The 27,114-nt window shown below is 43.8% G+C and overlaps 1 protein-coding gene across 9 annotated transcripts in view; it reads left to right on the top strand.

Annotated features, from left to right (window-relative positions):
* PRDM2 (PR/SET domain 2) overlaps positions 1–27,114 on the top strand; it is a 117,242-nt gene that overhangs the window by 45,227 nt on the left and 44,901 nt on the right. For 6 of the 9 annotated variants that reach the window (XM_046661959.1, XM_046661961.1, XM_046661957.1 and 3 more), the window contains 2 exons: positions 578–704; positions 24,033–24,143. In XM_046661959.1, the coding sequence (XP_046517915.1) occupies positions 578–704; positions 24,033–24,143 (238 nt within the window). Of the gene's footprint in view, positions 1–577; positions 705–4,608; positions 4,627–10,750; positions 10,767–20,334; positions 20,394–24,032; positions 24,144–27,114 lie in introns of those variants that run through there. The other 3 variants (XM_046661964.1, XM_046661966.1, XM_046661965.1) reach the window with 3 other exon arrangements.

The following is a 27,114-nucleotide window of genomic DNA, read 5'->3' as shown; positions in this document are numbered from 1 at the left end:
CGGTGCGTAGATGCTAACACCGCCCGGACGCGTGTGTCCCCCGCACCGCCTCTCCTTCAGCTTTTCCGTGATGCAGTGAGCGGCGCATTTATAAACGTGCAGTGCCGTATCCTTCTGCCTCATCTTGCTTAACTTGCTCTTGAAATCGGAAACCTGGGCTGGTGATTAGCTTTCAGCCCTTCTCTTTCCAGACCACCTGGTTCTTTTTAATTATGCTTTAAATTTCTCATCAGCTTAGATTTCGTGGGCAAAATAGTTCCGTGTTTTATTTTTCCTTCTGCGTGGGTAGCCGTGAGCTTTGAACAGTAAGACTCAGCACCATGTGGCAGTTCTGAGTTTAAAGCGATCGCTCCTAGTCCCATCCGTCCTTCGGCCGTGCGCCCCCGTGGAGGCGGCGGGCCGAGCAGTGCGGTCCTCCCTCCAGCAGAGGGGCCCTCCCGCGGCCGCCAGCCCGTGGCGGCGCCGAGGCTTGAGGAGCCCTTCCTGCCGGGCTGGCCGCGGCGCGCCGCCCCCGCCCCGCCCCCGCCAACAACCGCCGCTCTGATTGGCCCGGCGCCTGTCTCTTCTCTCCCCGCAGCCAATCGCGCCGGGCGAGGAGCTCCTGGTCTGGTACAATGGGGAAGACAACCCCGAGATAGCAGCTGCGATTGAGGAAGAGCGAGCCAGCGCCCGGAGCAAGCGGAGCTCCCCGAAAAGCAGGAAAGGTAGGCGCCCGGCGCCCCGCCGCCGCCCGGCCGCGCCAGATCCGGGCTCGGGCGGCGCCCGCGGCTCTCCGTGACCTTTTCCGGCCGCGGCTGCCGGCCCCGCTCCAGCCCGCGCTCCCTGCCCCCCCGGCCGCTGCTGAATCACGGCCCCGCCGGACGGACGCCGCGCTCGGGCGCTTTCCTAACTTGGGGCCGCGGAGAGGCGAGCTGCCCGGGCGCCGGGCCGGCCGGGGGCTGGTTGTCACTGCGCTCGCGGACGTCAGAAGCAGCCAGATCTGGGTGGGAGCAGCGGCGGGCTCTCCAGAGCCGTACGCGCCCGGTATATTCTTAGCTTTTTGTGCCGTTCGCCAGCGAACGCGTCATGAAACGTGTTCCCGGAGTGACATTTCCAGGTCCGCAGATTCGGCGGCCGCGTCCGCCCCGACTGTGCGCGAAGGGCCAGGCGCTGCAGCGGGGAGCTCGCCTCCGGGGCCAGCGCAGCTCTGCTCCGCGCCGCCCCGCCCCGCCCCGCCCGGGCCCGGCCGCTGCCCCCCGCGCCCGCCGGGAGCGCCCGGCCCTGCGCGGCCGCTCCGGGCCACCCCGGCCTCCGCCCCGCTCCACGCGCGGCCGGGCCTGCTGCGCGCGGTTGCAACACTCCAGCGCTGCGCGGTGGGCGAAGGTCTTAGCGCGACGCCTCTTCCCGAAATTAGGACAGCACAAGATGGAAGTTGAAGGGTGTGCTGTTTTGTTACTTTTGACTCAACTCCAGTAGTTTTATGATGTTTTTAAACATAAGGTAAAGCGTAGTCACATTCACGAAAGGGTGGGGATCATTTCTGGGTAGGAAAATAGTTTGGTTGGATATATCGTATTTCCAGCTGGCGTCTTGACACGTTGTTGGGATTTTTTATTTTTAATCAAGAATTTTAACGTGAGTTGTGACTCTTTCATAAAGCCGGGTTTGAGTATATGCCAAGGCACGGTATAGTAGTTTCTCAGTAATATAAACCTTTTTTTTGTTTGTTTTTTGCCTACCAGAGTAAATTTTTGTAGTCATCTGAACTAATGAGTCTGTCCTTTACTCAGAACATTGCAGAGTGAGTTGTGGAAGTCATACTGTAAATAAAATCATAACTTAAACTTGATTTTGGAAAAAGTAAAAATAGTATTTAAAAATGTACACAAGAAGTCTGTTCTGATTTTTCCGTTACATATTTTGTGTATTTCACAGCATAAATGCAAATACAACTAACTCATCCAAGGGACAGTTTGTGGGCATTTTACCAAATACATGTTCTCTATTTATTGAACATGATTTCGTTGCTGTTGTGGGCCATGAAATGCTTTGATCCTGAATATCAGATGATCAGGGTCTAGAAAATTCCCAGGTCTTTTTTTTTCACTGTTTGAGTATTGAGATTTTGTTGATATTAGGCTTCGTGCATAATTGTTTGTAAACTCTTGACATAATTCAACTTGTTCCTTTATTGAATGTTCATTTTGTTAATAATTGATGTCACCAGCCTTTCCAGGTAAGTTGTGATTTGCAGGTGGCAGGGAGTTTAGGGGGAAAGGGAAATCTTTATTCTGCCAGTAAGCATAACTAGCTCATATATTTAGATATATTCATAGCTTAATAACAGCTTCACTTTCAGGCCTTTCTCTCTTTGGCATACTTTGTGTGCGTGTTTAGAACATTTCATTACATTTTGCTTTGCTTTTTTATTTATCCCTTAATTTTCTTTCTATTCATTTAGTTGGATATGGAGAAAGAAACTGAAAATAAACTTTTTGTTTTGCTAGTGATACATGAGCTTACACATCTTCATTTTTATACCTGTCTAGATGGCTGGGTTTTTATACTGAGTGAAGTAGTTCGTATTTCTTATTACCTATTATTGTTTTTATAACTACTCTGGGCAGCATATAACCCACTGAATCTTAGGTTTTAATGAAAATACTTGCATGAAGCTCCCTCTTGGAACTTAGTCTGTTTTGAACAGCGTATTGTTAAAGAGCCCTGTTTGCTCTTTATGACTTAAAGTTTGGAGAGTTTAAATAACGAGTCCAGCCTTTTTTGTCTTTAAATTACTCTGTGAAAGCTAATTTATAGCTTGCAAAGACTTGAAACGGAGAACTTTTTATATTCACTTGGTTCTGTTTAGGTTTTATGTGTGACCTCAGACATTTAAATATCCTTTCGGCAGTGGTGTCAGAGAGTAAATCAATGTGAATTTCATTCAGTAGCAATGTTACGTAGTATTTCTGAGAGCCAGCTGTGGAAGACATGTTCTGACAGGTAGATTGACGGTGGTCCTGAGTTCATCTCGGTCATGAGGCAGGCAGAGAGAAACAAAGGGCTGAATTCTTCTGAGTTCTGGGCCTCGGCTCCCTTGCGTGACAGCTGCTGTGCCTACAGCTGTGCATTGCATGTGGTGCCTTTCAGAATTCATCAGATCACTGGTGGATCATGAGGCATGTTCTGGGCAGTGAAAAGCCCTGATTCCGTTACATGCAAAGTGGCCCCTTCTCTCTCCCTCTCTGTCTCCCTCTCCGTCTGTCCTTCCTTCATTCACCTAACATTTGTTGAGCCCCTGTGGAGTGCCAGGTGCTCTGCTAGGTTGTACAGTACAGTGGCGAGCAGAAGAGAAGCTGTAACTCTTCTCGTGGCGCCTGTAGCCCAGTGGAAGAGACACACGTTAAATCACCAAGTTGCTGGTCAGCGCCTAGATGGTTGGCATGGAATAGGCCCTCAATAAATATTCACTGATTGGCAAGGACACACACAAACCTGTAATGAAGAAAAAGAAGACTGAGCTGTGCGAACACAGTTCATATTGTCTCTGACCAGAAAGTGTCCAGTTTTGCCGTGGGCCAGAGATGTACACATATTAGGCATCTTGAACTAGAATTTTGGATTCTCAACCTTGTAATCCAGCCTAAATTCTTGCCTGTGTGAGCAGCCCCTGTAATGAAATTGAACATGAGAAGGTTCTTGGCTGGGACAGATTAAACTTTTCATGTGGAGAGGAAGGGGGCGTCTTTAGTGTCCGGTATTTCAGGTTATTTTAATTTGAACCATAGGAAGATTATAATCTGTAAAGTAACATAGAAAGGTCAAATTTAGAAGTATTTAAAGTCATCCTCTTGATTTCTGTCCCTTGTTTCTTACTGTGAGAAATCAGAGATTGAATTTGCTCATTAGTGATAAAGTAGGAGTGTTGGCAAATGCTCTTTTAAAATAAAGAATAGCAGAGCATGTTGTTGCCTTGCTCTCTCTTGGCTCCCACAGCCTTACCTGAAGTCCTTTCACCCCAAAGAAGCAACGGTGGCTTTATAGAAATGGGCTTAGTGGAAGGAATGAAAAACGCGGCACCCCTGGGTTTTCACCAGGTATGTGACTAGGCAAATCCTGTCACTTTTCTGGGGCACAGTTTCCATAGCTTTAAAACTGGTGTCATGATGTGGAGTGGTCTTTGTGCTACCTAACCTCTCATGGTCGCTGTCAAGAGCCAGAGAGATGATAAAAAGGAACAGCTCTGTGCAGCATGTGGGTCCGTAGTCACTGTAAGTGCCACTGACAGAGCGACAGAATGTGGAGACAGTTGCTTATGTGTTTCTTGCAAAGGAACTACTGATTTGTGAGTCATTTAATCAGTCAGTGTTTATGGAGCCCCTGTGTCACCTCAAAATGAGCAGTGGGTCTGTCCCTGCTGCTTCCCATGGCAGAGCCTCACTCTGCCGATTCACCCCAGTTCTGACCTATTGGCTTTCCTGTTCGCAGCAGATTAGAAAGAGAGGAGTTAATTATCGCAGCAGGTGGTTTGACAGCTGATGGCTGGATGGTGAAGATGACAAGGTTTCTCACAAACCACTACTAACCTATGAAGAGCACAGTTCCTGAGGGCCACTGAATAGGTTCGCATAATCCCTTAGAGAAACTGTAAGTAGTCCCTGAGAATATCAGCTAGTTTATAGTCTTTATCTAGATGACTTTTAGTCACCACAGACTGGTTAAATTGTAATCACCTTAGAAAGGGGCTATTTCATCTGTCTCTACAATCCACTTCGTTCAAATAAAAAACCTTGGTACTGTGAAGAACACTCAAGTTTTTTGAAGTTACACATATTTGAAATTCTTTCTTTTCCAAAGGTGGCAAAGCCTGTAGAAGTTTCTAGTCAATTTAGGGCGGTAAGAGAGCCACATGCAAATTCATTCACTTGGAGGCAGTTTAAAAAAAAATTGGGCTGGCTCGGTGGTGCAGTGGTTAAACGTTCTCATGTTCCGCTTCTTGGCAGCCTGGGGTTTGCCGGTTCGGATCCCGGGTGAGGACATGTCACGGCTTGGCAAGCCATGCTGTGGTAGGCGTCCCATATATAAAGTAGGGGAAGATGGGCACGGCTCTTAGCTCAGGGCCCGTCTTCCTCAGCAAAAAGAGGAGGATTGGCAGCAGATGTTAGCTCAGGGCTGATCTTTCTCAAAAAAAAAGAAAGTGCTAAACTAATGGTTTAGACAGTGAGGACTGTTGACCTTTAGAGAAGGGAAGGGACTCTGGCCTGGGCTGGCTGGGGGTCTTTATTTAGGAAGGGGGCGGGGTGGGGGCATTTCAGAATGTAGAGAGGAGCAGCGGGGGCATGCAGAGGAACCTTAGGTCCCCGCCACCTTCCTTCGCGCTGTTATTTAACAAGTATTTTCTGGGCCTGTGTCAGACACTATTCTAGGTGTGAAGTTAGAGCAGAGAACTAAAATGACCACGGACATTCTGGAGAGTGAGGGGACAACTGGCCAACAGATGAACAGGACAAGTCTTGTGATGTTAGTGAAGTGTGTGTGTGGAGTCGGGGGAGAGGTATGGCATGACTTCAGATGGGTAGCCGGGGGTGGCCTTTAGGAGGCTGTGACATGAATGGCACAGGGGTGGGCCCGGTCAAGTTCTAGGGGCTAAGAGCTCCGGGAAGAGGGACTGCATGGGGTGTTCTATTAGTGATTAGGGAAGTTTATTGCTGGGGTAGGGGCATGGCAAGGGCCACCTAGAAACCCACATGGGTGTTTTGAATGATGAAACGCAATTCTGCAGGTGGACACACTGGCCCCCTTTCTACCAGGCACTGCACTTAGCGGCTGGATGGGTAGGGAAGATGAGAAAGATGACTAGAACATCCAGGGAGGAGCTTCTCGTCCATTTTATTGCGGCTCAGCACGGGTTAGACTTCCTGGGTGTTTCAGTTGATGTGTATACGGGGTCCAGGATAGGGAAGGGGTCGGTGGGAGCCCTTTGAGAGAGGAGGTGATGCTGCTCTGTGGTCGCAAAATGGCACACAGTGGAGAGGATCCGTGAGAAGGAAATTGGGGAGGGGAAGAAGGAAAGAGCAAACCTGAGTTGGGGAAAGAAAACCTCACAGGGCTTTGGGAGGTCACAGGAACTGAGAGACAACAGGTCGAAATCAGATGTAGCAAGAGGCTCTGATGGAGATGCAGAGCCCCCTGGGCAGAGGTGTGCGGTGCTGCGGCAGACGCGTAGTGCCGAGTGGGGCTGAGCGCTTGCACAGGCATTCCTGCTTAGCGGCTGCTTCTGTGCTGTCCCCACCGTCTCCATGGTTTGTACGAGCTCCAGAGGAGGAAGTGGGCACCTAGTGAGGTTGGATAACTTGTCCAAGCTTCCTCTGCCAGTGAGTGTCAGAGTCAGAACTTGAACCTAGCTTTTACATTTTCGTGCCTTTAGTTTTACGTAATATGCTGCTGTTTGTCCACTTGTACGTGTGGTGGGCAACAGCAGTAGAAGTGACAACGCTTCTTCTATTTAAATTTAAAATTAGAGAATACATTTAATAAAGGCAGAAAACAGGTGGGCCGCAGTGGAGTTTGATCTCCTGACCTTCCTTCGCAGCCGACAGCTCTGTTTCAGGCTCCTTAGCCAAGGCTGAATGGCAGAGGCCTGCTGAGGGGCCTGAGGATGATGGCCGAGGGGCCCTGCACCTTCTGGGTGCCTGGTGGGCAGCTCCTGTGCCCACTTACTTACAGGCACTCACATCGTTCTTGTTTTACGTGCCGGAGCAGGGTGTGGGACAGTGAGAGGTGGAAAGGTTTCCATGTTCCTGTGGCATCGTGGCCCAGCACTGAGTGCTCCACGGCTCGCAGGCTTGTTGCGTTGAGCGGTTGGCCTGTCAGCTCTCGCGGCCTTCCAGCCGAGGGATGCCTTTGCTGAGCTTTGGGTGTCCTGTCTCTGCTGATTGCCGGCCAGCTTGATCGCTGTTGCTGTTACAGTGGCCTGTTTTTAAAAGCTCGGTGCAGTTTTAATATTTTTTCATCAGGAGTCAGGGAAGTTTTTTGATATCTGATTCTGCTGCTACTGAGTGGCTCCAAATTTAGGTAAATAAGTTAGGCAGTATTTTTGTTTTGTGCCTTTGATTCTTGCTTATGTATACCCTTGTTCATAGGGAAAGTATGTGGATGAACTAAAATCTTTCAAAGCATTTTGCAGATTTTTCACCTGTATCTTAGTGGATGATTTGCAAAAATCCTAATATATGCTGTGATTAAAAACCGCTTCAAACATTGTAATTGAGTATACTGGGGACTGTGCTGTCCTCTGTCTATGCTTAGAGGTTATTCTGGTTCTCTTGTCCTTATGTAAATTGGAAGGTGAGACTTGCCTAATACAGAAAAAAGGCTTGATTATAATTGTTTTCTGAAAGGTAAAAAAATAAGACCCTTATCGTAGTGAGTTCAAAATAGTTTAGTTGATTTAAAAAATTCAGTTGTAATTTGAAAGTAAAAAAACAATTTGCTGTGCTTTCCTTAAATATGAGTACTAAGTTCTTGTTCTAAATTATGGATTAATTACTATTTTTAAAACTCAATGAGTGTTTCCTTTTCCTAGGCAATGTCGTATTCTGGTTTATGGATGGGCTGTTACAATACTTGAACTTAATGTTCATGTGAGAGTTGCAGAGAGGAGGAGAGTATAGTTTTCTATTCGAAATTGCCTCTAAATAACAGGAATTGGGTAGCTAGTCCAAGAACGCCGGCGCGCGGTGGCAAGGTGCTGGCCGTGCTGTGGGTCCGAGGTGCTGTGGAGCGCTGGGAGCTGCAGTGGCCCAGAGACCGGCCTGGCGCTCTGTGGGCGTTAGCCGTTCGTGTTTTACGTGCTGCCAAGGACAGTGCTGAGGTGGGTTTCATTGATGTTAATAATTTGGTCGACATAGTTAGGGAAGCTGAATGATGTGGAGAGGCAAGAGTTTTTTGAAAACACTACTGTTTCTCAAAGTGAAAAAGATAAACACTGAAAACCGTTGTGTTGTTTTTTACCGGTCAGATTAAACCAGTGTCAGACATTACAAGACTTCCTGGCTGACTTTATTCATTACAACGTACTTCGATATGGACATATTTCATGATTTGACATTTATCTGCATATTACGTCATTCTGTTGCGAATCACTGCTTTCTGTTGATGGTGACAGTGAGAGCAATTACTCGTTTCTTTAGCGCATGTCGTGTGTGCCTAGTGCTGTGCTTGGTGCTCCACATACATCATTGCTCATCCTCCGAGGACCCCTGCAAAGCAGGGGTCCTTCTCCTCCTTTCCACGTGAGGAAACTGATGCTCAGGGGGCTTCTGTGGTTTGCCCAAGTCACCCAGCTACTCAGTCACTGGCTCCGCCTTGCCTAAATCCAGTTTGTTCCTAATGTTTTCAAGTAGGACACTTATACTGAATAAGTAGCAGTGTTTTATAAGGCTTTGCTAATTAGCCAAGATGAATTTTTACCACTTACTTTAGAATTGCCTACTTTAATCCTAAATAATAAGGCAGTGTGATTAAGTGAAGTCATCGGTATTGGAAAGCTAAGTTCTGGTGAGAACTAATGCCTTCAGTTATTTTTGCTCTGGGGGTTTATGGGTTGAATAGATTTATTGTATTCCTTTGAGCGCTTCAAGTGAACAGTTTTCAAAAACACTGACAGATTACATTTTATCCCTTGCTAGCTGTTAAGTGTTTTTTTAATGACATATTTGTCGGTTTGGGCTTTTTGTGAAGTTATTTCTCTTAAGGTTTATATTATTTTTGAAATCGGTTTAGAAACCACAAGAACAGGGTGAGATGCTGTCTTTGCCGAACGCCCCTCCCATACGGATGGCAGAGGGCTTGAGCCAGGACCGTAGGACTCTCATTGTGCCTTATTGATGCTTTCAAGAAGCCCGTGCTCTGTGGCTTCCTCCTCTGCCCTGGTGATGTTTTGTTGAGAATGGCTCGCTAAACTTTGAGAATGATTGAATAAAACATAATTTTTCAAGTTTTCGTAAGATGACTGTTATGGATCATGAGCATGTTTTAATTAACATCCACTGCAAATGCGATCTAGTGCAGTTCTGACTTGTTTGTGGCTGTAGTGGAGTTCCCTCGTACTTGTTAGTTTGTGTCGCCCTTACGATGTGACAGCACTAAAAGATGGGGAATTTGTTTTTCTGTTTTGTCAGATGTCTCTTTCGGGGAGCATAGCTTTTTATTTTTTACTTTTTCCTTTAGGAGGAACTCATTTGAACTGTTTGAAGCAGTCCCTTCTTAAGAGGTTTTGTTTGCTGATAAAGCTGTTCCTATTCTAGCGGCTTGACTCATTTCTGGGGAAAAGCATGAAGGGAAACAAGAACAAGAAAGGAGCTGCCCTGACCTGTCCCAGAGCACTCTTGGATTTTCCGAATGAGGGCCAGGGGTTGATTTCTTAATTGTGTGTGTCTCACAAGAGAGTTTTTAGAATGTGTGTGTTTATAAAATCTTAAAAACTTCTCGAATGTGTAACAAAGTGTAATCTGGCCTTTCCTCCCTAAAGCTTGTCCTGCGAGGACTTTATCCAGTTCTTCCTTCCAGATGCAGTAAGCCATCAGCAGCCCAGCGCCGAGCCTCCGACCCGGATGTAGTTGGCTGGACAGAACCCACTTAGCCATCTGTGCTTGCGTTTTTCAGATTGCTCGGACATTTTCCTTTCTGTTCTACCCTTTTCTCTACAGAATAGGAGGTGGTAACTTTGTTTAAAAGGTTAAAAATTGGTGCATATATTAAGAAGAAAAAGTCCTGAGGGATTATGGGTAAGAGACTAGAAAATTCTCAGCATTCTGAAGCATTTATTGTAGCTGTTTCCTCTTTCCATTTTTGTGGTCATGACCTTGAAATTTAAAAAAATTTTTTGATGAAAGTTTTAATAATCTGGTAAATGTTGTATAGTTATTTTAAGTGTTATATAAAAGTTAATATATTTATCTTTAGTATACAAAGAATATTTGAACAGTTTCAGAGGCAAGAGATTTATTCTAACTATAAAATAATGATATTGTATGGGTATGGTGTATAAAAATACCAGGTTCTAAAATCCTTGCTAATTTGATACCTTCACAAGTTTCACATTTATGTAAGTTCTTATTAGTTTAATCTGTTTCCCAATGATCAAAACCTAGTTTCACCCTTAATGGATTAACTGTATGTTACCAGCTATGTATAGTTGCAGAGGATTATTTTTGCTTTGGTTAAAAAGAAAAGCAGTAAGTACTACGTAGGTTAAAATACCCCTCCCCCCGTTTATTCCTGTTGAAGCCACAGTGATAAACAATCTTTTCTTCTTGTGCTTACTATCCTACCCCTTGGTGCGGTCCTTTGTAGGTTTTCTGAGACACCACATGCCACAAAAATGAAGGCAAACTGGTTTGTTCACCCGTGTTTAGAACCCCCAAACCGAATTATGTGCAGTGTTTGAAGTTGCATTGCCGTTTAGAATGGGCACCAGTGGAATTTCTGTGCCTTTCGTTGTTGTTTCTCCTGTTTGGCTTCTTTGGTTCAGGTTTGATTCTCTTGCCAGTTTGAGGTGTAGAATATGCCTTTCTGGTTCTGTTGGCTGTAGTTTTGTTTTTCACGTGTGAGATTATCAGAACCTGTTTCTCTGTGGAGTAAAGCGACTGCTGGCTGTGAGCAGAATGTCGAGGTCCCTGTGAGGAATGGGGGCTTCACTGCCCTCCACCTACAGCCTTGGCACCTTCGCTGTGAGCAGGCTCGTGTTGGCGTTGGTGAAGACCTGTCACCTTCATCTCTCCCAGGTTTGTGCTGCAGGCAGCACGCTGCTGGTTAGTTGCAGTTTTGATCTTTTACATGTGGAGCAAGCTCCTTGTCTGTTTACACATTATGGATTGTAGTTCTCATAGGATTAACCTGGAATTGAGAGTTTCCCTCTCACTGGCATCCAAAACTAATAATAAAAAAGAATAACTATCTGTTGTCTCGCTCTTGTTTGGAATTTTGAACAAGGGCTTAAGATTTCAAATTTGCTTCTTTTTAGGAGTTTTATTAGGTGCTAAGAGTATTATCACAGGAAGTATCTTTTCCTTGCTAGGTGTGATCGTAGGAATATTTGATAAGGTCAAATTTAAATGTTAAGCTTAGTAAATATCTGTTTGCGGTTTTGATTCCATCAAAATGATAATTTCAGGAATTCAGGATAGAAAATAATGTAAACTACTATCTGTATGCCAAGGTAAATTAAATTCATGGTTGTGATAGAGTATAGAGAATATTGTGATAAAGAATATTGTGATGTTTATTTCTGACTCTTCAGTTTTAAAGAGACAGGGTCCTCTAGAGAAAAAGTACATGGAATTGGTAAACTTTGTTTCCAGAGTGAATGGTTGTTGTAAGCCCCCACCCCCAAATTCAATTTCTATGCTGAAGCACATTAAAAAGAAAAAAAACGACCCCGCAGTTTTTTAGTGGAGTGGAAGTGTGCTGCTCAGGCTGCACTATCGCTTCTGTATTAAATACCACTAGATCAGTACTTTGCAAATGGATAACTTGTTTAAAATGAACTGGAAATGTGTGTGTGTGTGTGTGTGTGTGTGTGTGTGTTTGTGTTTGGTGGAGGAGAGAAGGGAAAAATTCCTGACCCCAGCTACACCTCTGGGTGCTGGGAGATGCACAATCTGTGCACTTTCTTGTGGCATGTTAGAACGTAGCCTTGGAGTTACACGGCCAGATTCAAATCCCAGCTCCACCACTTAAGAGCAGTGTGACTTTGCATGGGTTACTCTGCATGTTTTGATCTTCACTTTGCCCGTCTGTAAAATGGGGATATGACCTGCCTTGTAGGGTTGCTCTGAGCATTGAGAGCCTCATAGGAACATGCATGGCACACCAGCCTTGGTCCATTCCATATCATTGCTGGGCACGAGAAAAATTCGCTATGTGGGAACTCTGCTCATCCTTGGGCTTATCATGGCACTTCTGAATTTAAAAATAAATAAAAGTTTCAGCATGTCCTCTTAAAATCCATGTATGTTCCTTTGGTGACATGGAGTGGATTAAGTAGATTGCAAATGAGGTAAGAGTAAAGGGCTTCTTTGCATCTGCAGGCACTAGAGAATTGCTCAGGTGCTAGAGACTCAGTCTCTCTTAAAAGCTGTCTTGTTTCACTCGTTACCCAAACTAGGACACTTGTCACCTAGGTAAGGTTAGTGGATTAGACAACTCTTGGCATTTGATTTGTTGCATGGGCCTAGACAGAAGTAAACATGTTTCAGCTCTCTGCTTGCTGCCCAAATGGAGGGTTGACTGCTGTCTTCTGTTCTGTCCTCTCTCGATGTGGTCTAAACCACTCGTGACTCTTCTGTACTGTTAGAACCACATTCTATGCTGGTGACATTTTGGATGAATTTTGGATGCATTTTTTTAGATACCAAATTATCAGACAGCCTTCGAAGTAACTATGTGGGAGCAATTTCAGTGCTATATGTGACAGATTAGGAAATCTGTCATCTTTCATCTTGATATGAAATCAGGAAAAAGAGAAGTGTGAAAGAGCTGTTTTCTTAGGAGAAGTTACTAGTTAAGTTGATGACATCCGTTTTAGGGAAACAAACGTTCTGATGATCTGTGCAGCATTTTTATTTTTATTCCTTTTTTATTTTTTTGAGGAAGATTAGCCCTGAGCTAATATCTGCTGCCAACCCTCCTCTTTTTGCTGAGGAAGACTGGCCCTGAGCTAACATCCGTGCCCATCTTCCTCTACTTTATATGTGGGACGCCTACTACAGCATGGCTTGCCAAGTAGTGCCATGTCCGCACTTGGGATCTGAACCGGCGAACCCCAGGCCGCGGAAGCAGAACGTGCAAACTTAACTGCTTGTGCAGCATTTTTGTTGAGCAGTCTGAGGGGTAGGGGTTCTTTTTCAGGGATCATGCAGAGGACTCCTGTTGATAATGTACATTTGCATGAACTCACAGCTTGACTTTGTGATAACTTAGGAGGTCCCCGAGCCCCCAAATATTGTGTTTATGTCTGTTAGTGACTATCTGGAGAGAGAAAGTGTTCTCTGATTTTCAGAGGGGTCTAAAGTTTCTTCCTGAAAAGATTAGGAACCACTAGAGTGAACCTAGTATGTTTAATTTTAAAAATTAAGCAGAGACAGTTAGTTGGAAACAGTAAAATCAGCAGGTTACAGACTTAAGAAATGAAATATACTCACAGCTTCTGCTCTTAGAACATTAATATATATTGGTGGAGATGTTAGTGAGTGTTTGGCAGAGTTCCCTCTTCTTTCGGTAAAGTTCTGTCCTCACTGGACTTGTACATTTCCCTAATGATGTCTGAGTGGGATCTTGTGAATTGGGATAGAACAAATGAACACAGCAAATGGATGAATTCGGAGTTGTCAGTGGAAGCAGAATGTCCTTGTCTTCATAAGAAGGAACGTATGCTGACAATTTAGACTTGTAGGTGTGGGGTTTCTATATTTGTTTAGTAGAATCTACTGTGGATAGTCCTTACAATTTATTCCATTTATTGTGTGAAGTTCTTTCCGCACATTATTTCGTTTTTTTCCCCCCGATGGCAGTATCAGGTAGTTATCACCAGCGTGTATCACAGTTAGTTCCCATCTGCCCTGAACACGATTACTTTTCGTTAATCAAGTCAGGGCCCAAGGCTGTGCAATGTACTTTCAGTTTCGTGAATATCAGTGTTGTGTCTTCTGTCCTTTGAGGACCTCTTTTATTCAGAGGAGAGCCCAGTCCAGTGTCTCCCTTTAGTTGGGGTCAGCTCTTTGCAGGGAAGATGTGTGACCTGGAGGACACAGGAAACTTTTGGGAGCAGATGGAATGAGTGGCTGGATGGAGAATGAGGCCCTTTCTCCAGCATGGGCACTGGCCTGGTAGGCACTGTGTTTCACATCCTAGTCCTTTGTGAGCCTTTTGGCAGTGTTGTTTGTTCCCTGGGGGCATTATTTTACCTATATTGGTAAAAGAGAGAAGCAGCATCAGCTCAGGACAGTGTGGGATAATCCTTGCAGACCTGCACTAAGTAAGGGTTAGTGTTTCTAAAAGGCTGTGGTCTCGGTGCTGGAGGGCGGTGGCCGTGCGCCTAAGGAGGGCCACAGCTTGTAGCTGCCTGGTCAGCTGACTCCCTGAGCCTCCTAGCTTTACCTGGCTGGATGGCTGTTCACACCGCCCATCTCCCCATCTCTTTCTCCCTCCCCCCACCTCTCTGTCTTGTCCTTCCCTCTTCTTTCTTCCTCCCTCCCTCCCTCCTTCGCTTCTTATTTTTAATGAAATACAGATTCTCTGGAACATTTTTTCCCACTCAAAATTTGCTTCTTGTTGACATTAGTAGGGCCTTTCTGCAAAGGGGCTTGCTTTTCACAAAGTTAGACATACAACTTGAATTTTCAATTCCTTCGTGGCAGACATCTTTTTAGTAATATATGTGTATTCCCTATAGCTCTTAACAAAGTGCCTTGTAGATAATAATCACCCAAGAAAAATTATCAAAATCCTTCTACTACACCATTATTCCAGAAACTTTACAAAGTATGTAGAGGAAAACGTTTATCATTGAGCAAGAGTAATGAGCTTGGGCTAAATCTGAACAGTAGTCTGATACAGGCTCGTCCATCTGAGAATGAAGTTTGTTGTTACGTAGGCTAGTGGGATTGTGTTTTTAGGTAGAGATCTATAAGAAAAAAATCTGGAATTGATTTTAAATGTAATTTGTGATTTAAAAAGTAAGAACTTTATGAGGAGAACAAATACATTTTAGTTCCTTCTCTGCTTCTTGCATCTGAAAGATGCAGTTTTGAGTTTGTCGGAGCTGGGGCCTTGGCGCTGCCCCTGCGCGTGGGTGAGCCTCGAGAGGTCCGTGGGTGAGCCTCGAGAGGTCCGAGCTCTCTGCCGAGAGGGCAGCAGGGCATCTGTTCATAGGCTCTGAGCGGGGCGCGCCTGCAGGCGTGGAAGGGGCGGGAAGGCGGCTGAGGTCTCGGACAGAAGGGAAGGAGGTCATTTAGTAACAGTGATGAAAGGTCTTAAAACTTAGGCTGGAATCAGTGTGTTCCATTTCATGCTAGGTAGTTTAGTATCTTTGTAAATTCTCTTGTTTTTATGCATGAATTTCTTAAACCTCTACTGAGATGTGGCATATTCAAATGCCATTGCCTAGTTTTTGCATTTTAGAAGCATGATTATCACACTCCCTCAGCTTATACCTGGGAGGCACTCAATGTGATGGTTTAAGATAGATTTTTTATTTAAATAATGATAGGTATAATAACCAAGTGCAGTGAAACAAGACAAAGAATAGGAGGTGTGTGGCTGTTCAAATGGAGGACACCAATTAATTTTTTGTTCAAAGTAATGTGAGGCATAGGAAAAAGAGTTGAAGGATCTACGCCCAAAGGTTAACAGTGGTAATTTGAATGCTTAAGCAGTTTTGGCTTTTTAATAATGTATGTTACAAATATTTGAAATCCCTTTTAAATTTTTATGACTGTGTGTGTGTTGTGGATTTGGTGTTTCTGGAGATAGCGCTTTTTTCTGGGCACTTATAAGGAGTGTAAGGTAGGAGACAGAAAACAGAGAAACGCTTCAGCAACACTCTTTGCTGTGCAGGCAAAGTACAAAATTGAGGCCTTTTCCAAATGTACTGTTACAAAATTGCATATGTTAATCTCACCCAGTGGAAACATTTTCATTTGTCTCATTAATTTTGCTTTTGTAGGTATTTCTTCTTTTTAAAAAATTACTCCTTCATTTTCTGCATAATATAACCAAATGTTCGTCTGGAAAGATTAGAAAATACAAACAGATGGGGAGACAGGTCTCATACTCTCATCAGTAATCACGGGGAGCCACCTGCCACATCGCGCTGTGTGTCTTCTTGGTCATGTCTATGGAGGCGTTGTAGCCTGATTTTATTAATTAGTGATATGGCTTGACCCTTGTTCCTGTGAACATTTTTCTGAAGAAATGTAGAGAATGAATTTTGAGTATTGCAGTTGTCTTGACTCAGATTTATATCTGGATTTTACTTCCTGAAAATATTTTAAACTAAATTTTGTAGATAATTTATCAAGGTATGACATTGTAAAATTTATCATGGAATTTGTGAGAAAAAAATGCCTTTCGTTTTAGCTGAATAACCAAGGCTCGAGGGTGTGGCCCCCTCTGTTTGGCACCTTGCCAGGTTCTTGTAGCTCCCCGCCTGCCTGCACAGTCCCCAGTCCTGGTTGGCCTGGCCCCAGGGGACTGACACCTGGGCTTGAGTTCAGTTCTTCACTTGGTGGTTGCCAGTTCACTCTTTACATGTAAGATTTTCAGACTTTAGATATATATATTTGTTTCCTCTAAAATAAAATCTACTGAAAATCCATGAGAAGAACCCTAGAAATTAAAATAATTATAAAGTAGAACAGGCTGGCAGCTTAAGTTTCAGAGGTATTTAATTAGTCTCTAAAATCATTTTGTTCATGCCACAAGACTTTTTGAGGTTCCAAAGAGTATGAGGAAATTAATGCTTTCTTAATTTGAATTTATTCAAGTTTATTTGGGGAGCCCTTTCTCGTACTTGGAGTTATCCACTCAGAGCCACTAAAAGCCTTTTTTACAGAAGGTCAAAGCTCCCTGCGGATGTGATCTTCGCTGTTCTCCCATCAACCTGACAGCTTGGGAGAGGTGGGGGCCAGAGCCCCGGGGGGCAGAGGCTCTGCACCCCTGGCGGGAGGCAAGCATTCCAGGAATTTACACTGCTCTGCAGCACTGAAAAATCCAGAACTTTTCCATTGTTTCTGTTGGAAGCAAAGCCTAGAGTCCTGTTTTAATACCACAAGCAACTTAAAACCAGAGAGGTTTTATTTTTATAATTTGCCTCCAGGATTACGGCCAGCTCTTGGTGAGTTTACAGAGAAAGACTTGAAGTTATGCCCAAGAAGCTTAACAGAATTTTTTACTGTCAGGTACATTTCAAAGTTAACTGTAAAAGAAATCTGGAAATGTATAGCATATTACTTTCATAAAAACCAACTGGTGCAGCATCTTACTGCTTCAGACTTCTCTTTCAAACACTGTGGACCAGTGTGGCTAGGCCCCGAGTGGCTTGTTTTCCCGCTGATCTCACCACTTCTGATCATCTGATAAATGCATCCCCCTGGGTCATGCTGTTGACCTTCATGGAAGCCTTTCTGGTCGAGATTTCTCTTTTTTTAAGGGATTTTTCCACCTGCTTCAAATCTGAGATTTGCCATGGACCACTCTTGTGTGTGTGTGTGTGTGAAACGTTGCCCCTGAGCTAACACCCGTTGCCACTCTTTCTCTTGTTTTTTCTCCCCAAAGCCCAGTGCATAGTTGTATATGCTAGTGGTAAGTCACTCTGGTTCCTCTATGTAGGACGCCGCCTCAGCATGGCTTGATGAGTGGTGCATAGGTGTGCGCCCAGGATCTGAACCTGCGAACCCTGGGCCGCCAAGCGGAGCATGCAAACTTAACCACTCAGCTGCAAGGCCAGCCCCTCTGGTTGCAGTTCCTGAGATGCTGTTCTGTCATCACTTGTGCTGCCCCAGGTTCCCAATTGTCCTGTCAGTGACTTCTGCTGACTTCCGGGGTACCCAAGTCAGATTAAGGATATTGAAATAGACTGTTAATTCCTTGTGAAAAACTTAGTTTTATATATCTGTTTCCAGCTTTTCTCCTCTCTACTCATCACACCAACTGCAGGTTAAACCACCACCAGATGTAAAACACTGCTGAGGTCTAACTCTGACCACCCTTTCCCAGCTCATGCCTAACATCGTTGTCACCATTCTTTAAGCTAAGAACTTTGCCGTTATCCAGATTTCCCCTTCTTTACTACCTGGTCTCTTGTGGGCTTTTGTAAAAATCTTAATAAGTCATTTCACATGAGCTTTATGCTTTTTTGCCAGTTGAGCTTTTCATCATGCTTTTGGAACTCTGACTTAACCAGACGTCCTGAGTGCTAATATCAGGGCCACGCTGGCCTGCTGGCCTGAAAATCACACCCTTTTCTTTTAAAGATTCAAAAACGTGGATACTGACTTTACATATTAATGATGAATTTCTCAAACTCGCCTGAAATGTAGATGGCTCTGTTAATTCTCTTTTTTAAGGATGCAATTAGAACCCAGAAAGTGTTGCTCCCTAACAAGGCTGCTAGAACACGGTGGTTGGAGTAGTGAATTGGATGGGAATAAAAGCGCCAGTTTTGTGTAAACTTGCTGTGAGTTTTTAGGCAATTCATATATAATGAGATGAAGCTCAGAGAGGTGTGTTTGTGAAGTTTGGGAAGCAAAGACCATCTTTAAGGCTCCTCTAAATCTTAGGGTTCTTCTCTCTTACCTTTTAAGGCAGCGGATTAATTCCATTATTCCCTGTCTGTTCTGTTCTCTGAGATCTGTACCCTCAGCTTAGCTGAATACTTTGTTGAAGACTTTCTTTAACCTCAAATGAAAGCATACTTCCAATCTTCAGATTTCCTGGAAGGACCCTCTCATTTAGTGGCAGGAAGAAGAGGAAAATTTCGCAAGAGAATAGTCACGAAAGGAGGAGATTCTGGATGGTAGTGTCATAAGGCTGGAGAGAGGAATTTTAAGAATTTAAGACCCATCAAACTGTCAAACACAAAGGAGAAACTTGGGGCACATAAAGCCTGAAGAAATTTGGGCTTGTGTAATTATGAGATCAGTGGTGACCGTGGAAGGTGGAGCTCCAGTGGAGTGGAGAGGGTGAAAGTTCAGGTGGAGTGATGAAGGGCTGAATGCAGGGTGCGGACCAGGAGGCAGCAGGCACAACCCACCTTTTGGGGAGTTGAGTATGGATCCTGTTCAGGGCAGCTTGTGTCCTCGCTGACCTTTCATGGTGCGATCGTGGAACTCTCACAGATGGGGCCTCCTTGAAGTCAGCTGTGTATCTGAGTGAGATGGCGAGCTCCCCAACAGAGATTGGGTAGACCTGCCTCTGTGCGTGGATACCGACTTCTAATTTTATCCTCGGGAGTTGGGTGGCTCCCCAGTGAGGAGGCAGTGCACGTAGAGTTGCATATGGTTCTACCTTTAATTCATTTAAATCCCCAAATGCATGAGCCTTCAACTCTTGTGATGAATTTTTAATGTAAGTTGAGCAAGCCTTCTAGAATTTTGCGATCTCTCTGATGCCTGAACATTTTGAAGTGAAACATCATTCTCTGGAATTTTCTAGTGTTCGTCCAGTTTAGTAGAGTAGTGGAACACCGTGCAGACCTAGGTTAGATTATTCATGTGTTGCTTTAGGCAGTTTTGGTTTTGCAGCTTGCATCCTAGGCACTGGCAGGACAATGCTACGCGTTGTCTTTAAAAAGTAGTCATGGCTGTTGGATTTCTGGATATGGAAGCTATTTCACTAGGAAATCCAGCTTTATTTGTATTGTTTAATGATGAATCGCATTTGCTCAGATTGGTGTTCTGTGGTATTGGCTGATACTTGTTTCTGGCATAAGGTGAAGTTAAAATGGAAAAAAAGTCTGCATCCAATTTGATTGTTACTCATTTTCTGTAAATGCAGTGGAAGTCGCTTTTCTTTCATTTGCCCTTGAAACCTAGTGAAAAAAATGATAGAAAATGTTTTGTAAAGAATAAGATATGCTTATTGTGCCATTGTTGGTCCTAAGAAATACATATAGTAGAAAGAGCAATTTTAGCATCCTCCTCCTCTGAGTGTGTGTGTGGGGTTTTCTTTTTTGGGGGTTTTTCTGGTGAGGTAGATTGGCCCTGTGCTAAACATCTGTGCCATCTCCCTCTATTTTGCATGTGGGATGCTGCCACAGCCTGGCTTGATGAGCAGTGTGTAGGTCCATGCCCGGGATCTGAACCTGTGAACCCTGGGCCACTGAAGCAGAGCGTGTTAACTTAACCACTATGACCCTGGGCTGGCTCCCTCCTTGGCTTTTAAATTCTAGCTCTAGAGCTAATTTAGTTGTGTGACCTTGGGCAGATGGCTTCATGTCTCCAGTCCTTAGGTGTCTCTATAAAGTGAAAGGCACGGATTGGGACTTTCAGTCTCCTAGCAGAAGCGGTATGCAGTGATGAGAGCATCAGTTTTACAACATGGGCCTGGCACGGGCTGGAGAGTAAGTATACCGCGCGGGTCCTGTCACTGCCCAAGAGCACAAAGACGAACTTGAGTGTGTGTGAGAACCCGGATGCAGTAGGTAACCGCCGTTTCCCTTCTGTTTTCTTCATAACTCTGTGTATATTTCTTTTCCTTACGTACACACGGTTTTGTCCTGTCCTTCATTATGTTCTTTGTCACCGTTTCCATTTCACTTTCCTTGTGTTTCATTCCTGTATCTTTCTTGTTTAGACCAAGTGGAGCCTGCAGCTGGCAGTAGCCTCTATGTAGGACCCTGCACGAACCTGATGGTAAGTGCACACGTGTGCTTACCAGGCTCCCAGTGGGCTCTGCCGGACCAGTGCTTGAGGCGCCTCCTGCCTCAGAGAGAGACTGAGTCCCCTCACCCCCTCGTAAGAGTCATTGTAGGTTGTTTTTGATTATGGGCTTGTTTTTGTTTTTTCTTTTAATTTGATTGTAAATAGAACAGAAACCAAATAGCAGGAAAGAAATTTACTGATTTAAGGAAATATAGCAGGTTCTACCACCTGTTACTGCAATCTTTGGCCTTGTGAATGACACCAAGCGTGCCTGAGTGTGAGTCAGGACGCCCGGTTCCTGCTGTCTGGGCTGTTGTGGACTACTGAGTCCCTGGGGCCCTGCTGTGTCCACCCTCAGAACAGCAGGTCAGACAGGTGATTTCAGTGGCCCCTTCACCTCTAGTCCACGGGCCTAATGGGAAATAACTTGAATGTTAGATGGTTCCGATTAAGGTTGAGAAGATTGTTTCACGTGTCAGATGATCTCAGTTCCAAGAATGAATGATAATTAGATTCATGAGACTTATTTCCATCATAAACTAAGTCTATCAGTGTTCACCAAAGGTACTTTGGAGGTAAATTGAATTGTTCCATTCCTTAGTTTTTAGATGTTTATTAGTGTTATTCAGATACTTTTTCAATGTTTAATAGATACATAGACTTCAGAGCCCCATATGTCTGTAGTGACCCATGTAATATTGGTTTAGCCCAGTGGTTCTTAACCTGGGGAGACACTCCCTCCTCCAGGGGATGGTTGGCCGTGTCTGGAGACTTTTGCTTGTCACAACCAGAAGGGGGCTGCTACCGGCATCTAGTGAGTGGCGGTCAGGGATGCTGCTGAACATCCTCTGAAGCGTTGAAAAACCCCATAACAGGAACCTTCTGTCCCCAGATGTCATTCGTGCTGCAGGTTGGGACACCCGGGTAGCCTGTAGCAGCCTGTGGCAGGGGTACTTTTGTTAGCCCTCGGAACAGGAGGCAGAGGTCCCGCCACAATTGGCTTCTCTTCCCAGGGGATCTGGTTTCTTGGTCATTGGTTTAAAGAAGGCACCGAGGGATGGGGGGGAGACCCTTCTCACTGATTGGGTCGGGAGCATCCAAAAATAGACATTTGACATTAGTGTTAGCTAGGTGTGCTAATATTCCTTTAGGCAGGGAATAAAACTTAAAATAAGTTTTACTTTTAGGTAGCTATGTGATTTCATTCCCAGTACATATTAATGTATGGTATTATTAAAGCTGTGCTTTGCTTTATTATAATATATAAATCTATAATATAGTGTATATAATATATATAATATAATATAAATCTATAATGTGATATAAATCTAGAAATTTCACTTATTTAATGCCCTGTTTACAAATAGGCCGATTTACTTTTTGTGTATGACCTGCTAACTAGCTTTGCGTAGCACTGGAGACGTTGCAGAAAATCTTTCAAATGCTTTTGCAAGGGATTGTATTACAACAAATTGACATCTATATTTCTATTAAATTTTACAGTGACTTTTTTAAATGTATGTAAGGTTTATGCTTAAAAGGCAAAGTTTAGACTGTACCTCTATTTTTGTTTATTTCCAAGGCCCCTACCTGTACAAAGTAGAAAGTAAGAGCTCAGTGAGAAAGGGTCATATTCCCCGGCTTGTTTGAGGGACATGAGGTGGTGCTGACCAGGGAAAAACTTTTCTGAATATAACTTTCAACTCCAGCATCTGAGGGCACCGGGAGCCCTTGCCGTGGATCTAGTCGGACGTGAACTGCAGCGCTAAAGCAGTTATGTTAGTAGCCAGATCATTTATGTTGGCCTTGTGTGCCGCCAGTAATCCGATATAGCCTGGGCATCACACACAGGGACGGGCATGTGTCCCAGTGAGAATAACAAAACTGGTTGAAAGGGGGTGGATTCCAGATTCCCTCAGCACAACTGGATTCCTCAGGAGCCTTTGTCATCATCAGATTTAGGCTAAGTGCTGGAAGGTTGACACAGGAAGAAGGAACTGAAAGAATAGATTCCCCCTCACTGTGAACGGTGTTTCCGTGTCCTTGCCCTTGCAGAGGTGACTGGTTTATAATCCTGCCAGCTGGGGACCTGAATCTCCGGTCTCCACGCAGGCTCTCAGCTTCTGTTCCCTCCAGAGTGTGGTTCCACGATGTGCATGCTTGTGTCCTGAGTTCCATTTTAGCTGCCTTTGGAAATGAACAGAGAGGTGTTACCAGGAATTTGAGCTTCACTTTCATAGTTGCAGAAAACATCTGTTTTTTTTTTATAGGCTGAAGAATTAGGGATTTACAATGGTATTTTAGAATTTGCTTTTTAAGACTAGCAAAATAAGTGACTGATTATTAAGTATTTCATACTTTGTTGTCGCATCTCTTTAACATTTATCAAAATCTGGTGGGTTTTTTAGGATTAGTATTTGCTTTGTATTGTAATCGATATTTCTATTTCTAATCATTATGATCTTTTCAATAGTAATATTTTGTGTCTCTGACTGCATTTTCATTTGTTGTCTAATGCTTCTCTGTAGTGATTTTCTGTTATAGAGAATTCCATTTTCCGGAAACCATGAATGGTTTCTACTTGTTATTTTACTAATTCAGAGATAAAGATGGCAAGAGGGTTGCTCCAAAAGAGCAAGGACAGCTCTAGGAGCTGTTTGAGACCTGGCTGGGGACAGCATTGCAGAAAGAGAAGGAAATTTGGGGGCAGATGAATAGGAGCATATTCTGATTCTGAACTCTGAAAACAAAAGCTACCAAAGAGAAGAAACTTAGAGTCTAAAAAATGGAGAAGAGGGTCACAAATTCTGGTTAAATCCCAAGGAGACTGAGGGTCTGAACCTCCAGTTGTTTCCCCTTATCCTTATTGAATATCTGCTGACTTGAGTTCATTGTTCCAGCTTGTCAGAAATGTGTTGCATTTTAATCTTATCTTCTGAACTGTGGTATCACTTGGAATGCAGTTAGTGTTTCCTGAATTCCATTCTCTGAATCGTTAATGAAATATTGAATTATCCTGGACCTGGAGTCAAGTCCCTCAGGACCCTCCCAGTGCCACGCCGCTGGCTGTGAATTATTCATGACTGCATTGGCTGTTGGAGTCACTGTGCGTGTCTGTCCCTTGCAGTTCAGCAGAGTCTCTGCTTCTGCTGTTTCACCTTGACAGTTATGGGTAATCTTATCTTAACGAAAAGGGCCCCAACTTATACCTTATTGTTTTTCTCTAATATACTTCTTATGAATAACCAGACTTCTGACAGTCACTATTATTTGTGTGGTGTTGAAACTCAGTGCTATGATCTAATTTTCCTCTGACATCAATATTGTTAACTTTTCTAGAATATATTATTTACTATGTAATACATTATAGCTAAGAGGGAACTATTGCCCAAGATTTTGAAAAGTACAGTATTTATGGGTTTCTTTTTCTTCCCCTCTGACATGACTTAAAAGAATTCATATTCATCATTCATTCCTTTCTTTAGGAATCTGAAGTGATAATTGCCTAGAAATATACCGTTTGCTGTGATTGCATTAGTAATTGTCTCCTTCAAGAATACAGGATAATAGCGAGTGAGTGAGTGAATGAATGCATAAGCAAACAAACAAATAAATAATATTGTGTTTCAGGGAAGAAAAAATCCCAAGAAAATAAAAGCAAAGCAAACAAAACTGAAGACATACAGGTGAAGACAAGTGAGCCAGGTTCCACCTCTGCCAACATGAGAGATCCTGCGGAAGGTAAGCAGGGGTCTCGGACCTGTCTGATCCGGGTATGTATCGCCAGTTCCTTGAACTTTGTATCTCCTCGGAATGGCCTGAGAATCATGCGGGAACTGTAAAGGGTTAAACAGCAAAAAGGCCACCTGCGTGTCACATGGTGAACTGAGCCTTCCACCTCCCCCTTCCCTTCAAAAAAGTTATAAAAGGCCTTCCCTGTTAAAAATGAACTTATTCCCTGGTTAAAATAAAATGAAACCTACTATGTGATTGCATTTATAAATAATTTGTAAAGTTCAAAACAAATCTGTGGTGCTAGAAGTCAGACTGGCGGGGCTCAAGAGGCTGCTGGGGTGCTGGTACTGTTCCTCACTGAGCCGTGCTGGGTCCCTCATTGTCTTTACTTTGTAAGCATCTTATCTTACCATATACTTGTGATTTATACACTTTATGTATGTTTTGCATTTCAGTTAAAATTTTACTTAAAATCTCAAACACCTTTGATTTTATATATCAGAATAAAAATGTGTCTGTCTTTTGTTAGAATTTAAATGCCTATTTTATCTCTTTGTGTTTCTTCCCACAAAATGTTCTTTTGCATGGAACCATGTGAGGCTTCACATTCCAGGCCCTCCAGTCACGTAAGAATATACAGAGAGGCATGGATTGAAAGTTAGTCAGAAAGGCAGGTTGCTCTGTGCTCGTTGCGTTGAGCCACCATATTAAGACTGTTGATCCTAGAAGTGAGGGAGGTGTGTCTTAATTTGTTACGTGGCCAATTTATGCAGACTAGAGCTTGCTCAAGACTTATTCCTAGTGACCTAATAGGCCAATTTCAAAGTGTAGGCTTGTGACTCTTAAGAATTGCTTGTAGAGAAAAAAACCCAACAAAATATTTTGGATGCCTTTTAAACCATTTTATTAGCACTTTTTGGGGTAATGACGTTCATAAAGGATTGTAATTTCCTGTAGCATTTTACACATTTATTTCCCAGAGCCTTGTAAAACTAAGTTCTGCCTACTGATAGCAGATTTGCTAAGACAGACATTTGTTTGGACAACAACCAAAATACAAATACATCACTACATTTGCTAGCAGAATTAAAAAAGAAAATCGAACAGCCCCCTCTCCCTTTCAGTAATTCAAGACAGTTATTTTTTCCCTGATAACATCAGGTCCCATGAAAAGAGGTATGTAATGTTTACCTGCTGTGGAACAGCTGGTCAGAGTGTGGTGGGTTCTGGATGGTGTAGTTGTCGGCCTCTCCTGAACATCCTGTATTGTCCTCAGCAAGCGATTTTCCTACGGAGCCAACAGTCTAGACTCTTCCTCATGTTCTCCAAACCTTCCTTTATGTTTAAAACTCAGCAGACCTCACTGAGTATGTGGACACACTTTGGTATGAGCCTTACTAGTTAATAGAGCTGTGCATGTTTTGGTTCATATTACTTTGGACAGTTTTAAATCTGGAATTGTTTACCAATCACAGGGAAAGAATTTTTTTTTTCCATTAAAAGAAGCCACAGATTTTGGCCAAAAATGAACTCTGTGAAGAGATTTCTGAGCCTTAGAGATATGATTTTCATTTTCTGTTGTCTCAGTTTGACTTTTTTAGCAGCATGCCGAGTCTTTGTTGGAAGTGTATTTGGAAAGGGAGTTAGCTCCACATTTGAAATACATTACCACCATCAAGTGACTGCTTTCCCAGTGTGTGCAAGACTCATGGGATTGATGAAATTTGTCTAGGGGGTGAGAAGGCTAGTTCCTATTTAGAGGCAGAAACCTCAGTGCTGGTAAATGTAGTAGCAGATGGGTACCATCAGACTGATATTCCTAGGAAACAGCAGGAGGGCCGGGCCTGAGTAATCGAGCTCGTATTGATACCTTGAGTTTGCAGAGGCTGGAACCGTTGGCCTTTGTAACCCTCTGTCTTCCCCGTATCCAGGCAGTCCCCGGGTCTGTGAACAGACCTTGTCTCTCGGGACAGTCTGGCCACTTTCTTCTGCCTCTACTGCTTCTTTCCATCTCCTAGTGTCGGCGGCCATCATCTTCCTTCTGTTACCACTGCATCGGTGTGGGTCTTCTGCTTCTGCTGATGTCTTCCTCCCAGTCCCTTAATCCACACTGCAGCCACATCTCCGCGATGGCATTCTCCTGCTTTAAAGTACCTCAGTGGATCCCCATTGCCCCAGTTCAGTCCGAACTCATTTACCACGTGCTACATGTTTTGCTTCCTCCTGCTTCCTTTTCCTCTTCTAGCCTTGACCTTCAGGTTCAGCCTGCTCAGTACTTTTCTCAGAAGCCTGCCGTAATTAACCAAGACCTAGATTTTCTTGCTCTGTGCCTCCATAGGAGCGTGTACTTCCACGATTATGACCATTAGTTTATTATAGAGTTGCTGCCTGCTTGCTTGTGTGTAGCTGCTGTTAAAGTGAAGTTCTTTAAAGATAAGGATCTTGACAGTCTTGTTCACCAGTACCAGCATGTGGTAAATATTGGTCCAGTGAGTGGGGGAAGAGCTGATTAACAGCCTGGAGAAGTGAGGGTAGCTCTGCCTCCCCCTACAGGCTCCTACAGAGCCTTTCATTTTTTTTTAATTAATTAATTAATTAATTTTTTAAATTAAGATTATGATAGATTACAACCTTGTGAGATTTCAGTTGTACATTATTGTTAGTCATGTTGTGGGTACACCACTTCACCCTTTGTGCCCTCCCCCCACCCCCACCCCCCTTTTCCCTGGTAACCACTGATCAGATCTCTTTGTCTATATGTTAACTTCCACCTATGAGTGGAGTCATATAGAGTTCGTCTTTCTCTGTCTGGCTTATTTCGCTTAACATAATACCCTCAAGGTCCATCCATGTTGATGCGAATGGGACGATTTTGTCCTTTTTTATGGCTGAGTAGTATTCCATTGTGTATATATACCATATCTTCTTTATCCAGTCATCAGTTGCTGGGCACTTAGGTTGGTTCCACGTCTTGGCT

Source organism: Equus quagga, chromosome 5, assembly GCF_021613505.1.
Source record: "Equus quagga isolate Etosha38 chromosome 5, UCLA_HA_Equagga_1.0, whole genome shotgun sequence".
NCBI classification, from domain to species: domain Eukaryota; kingdom Metazoa; phylum Chordata; class Mammalia; order Perissodactyla; family Equidae; genus Equus; species Equus quagga.
This window is presented reverse-complemented; position numbering and strand designations above follow the sequence as displayed.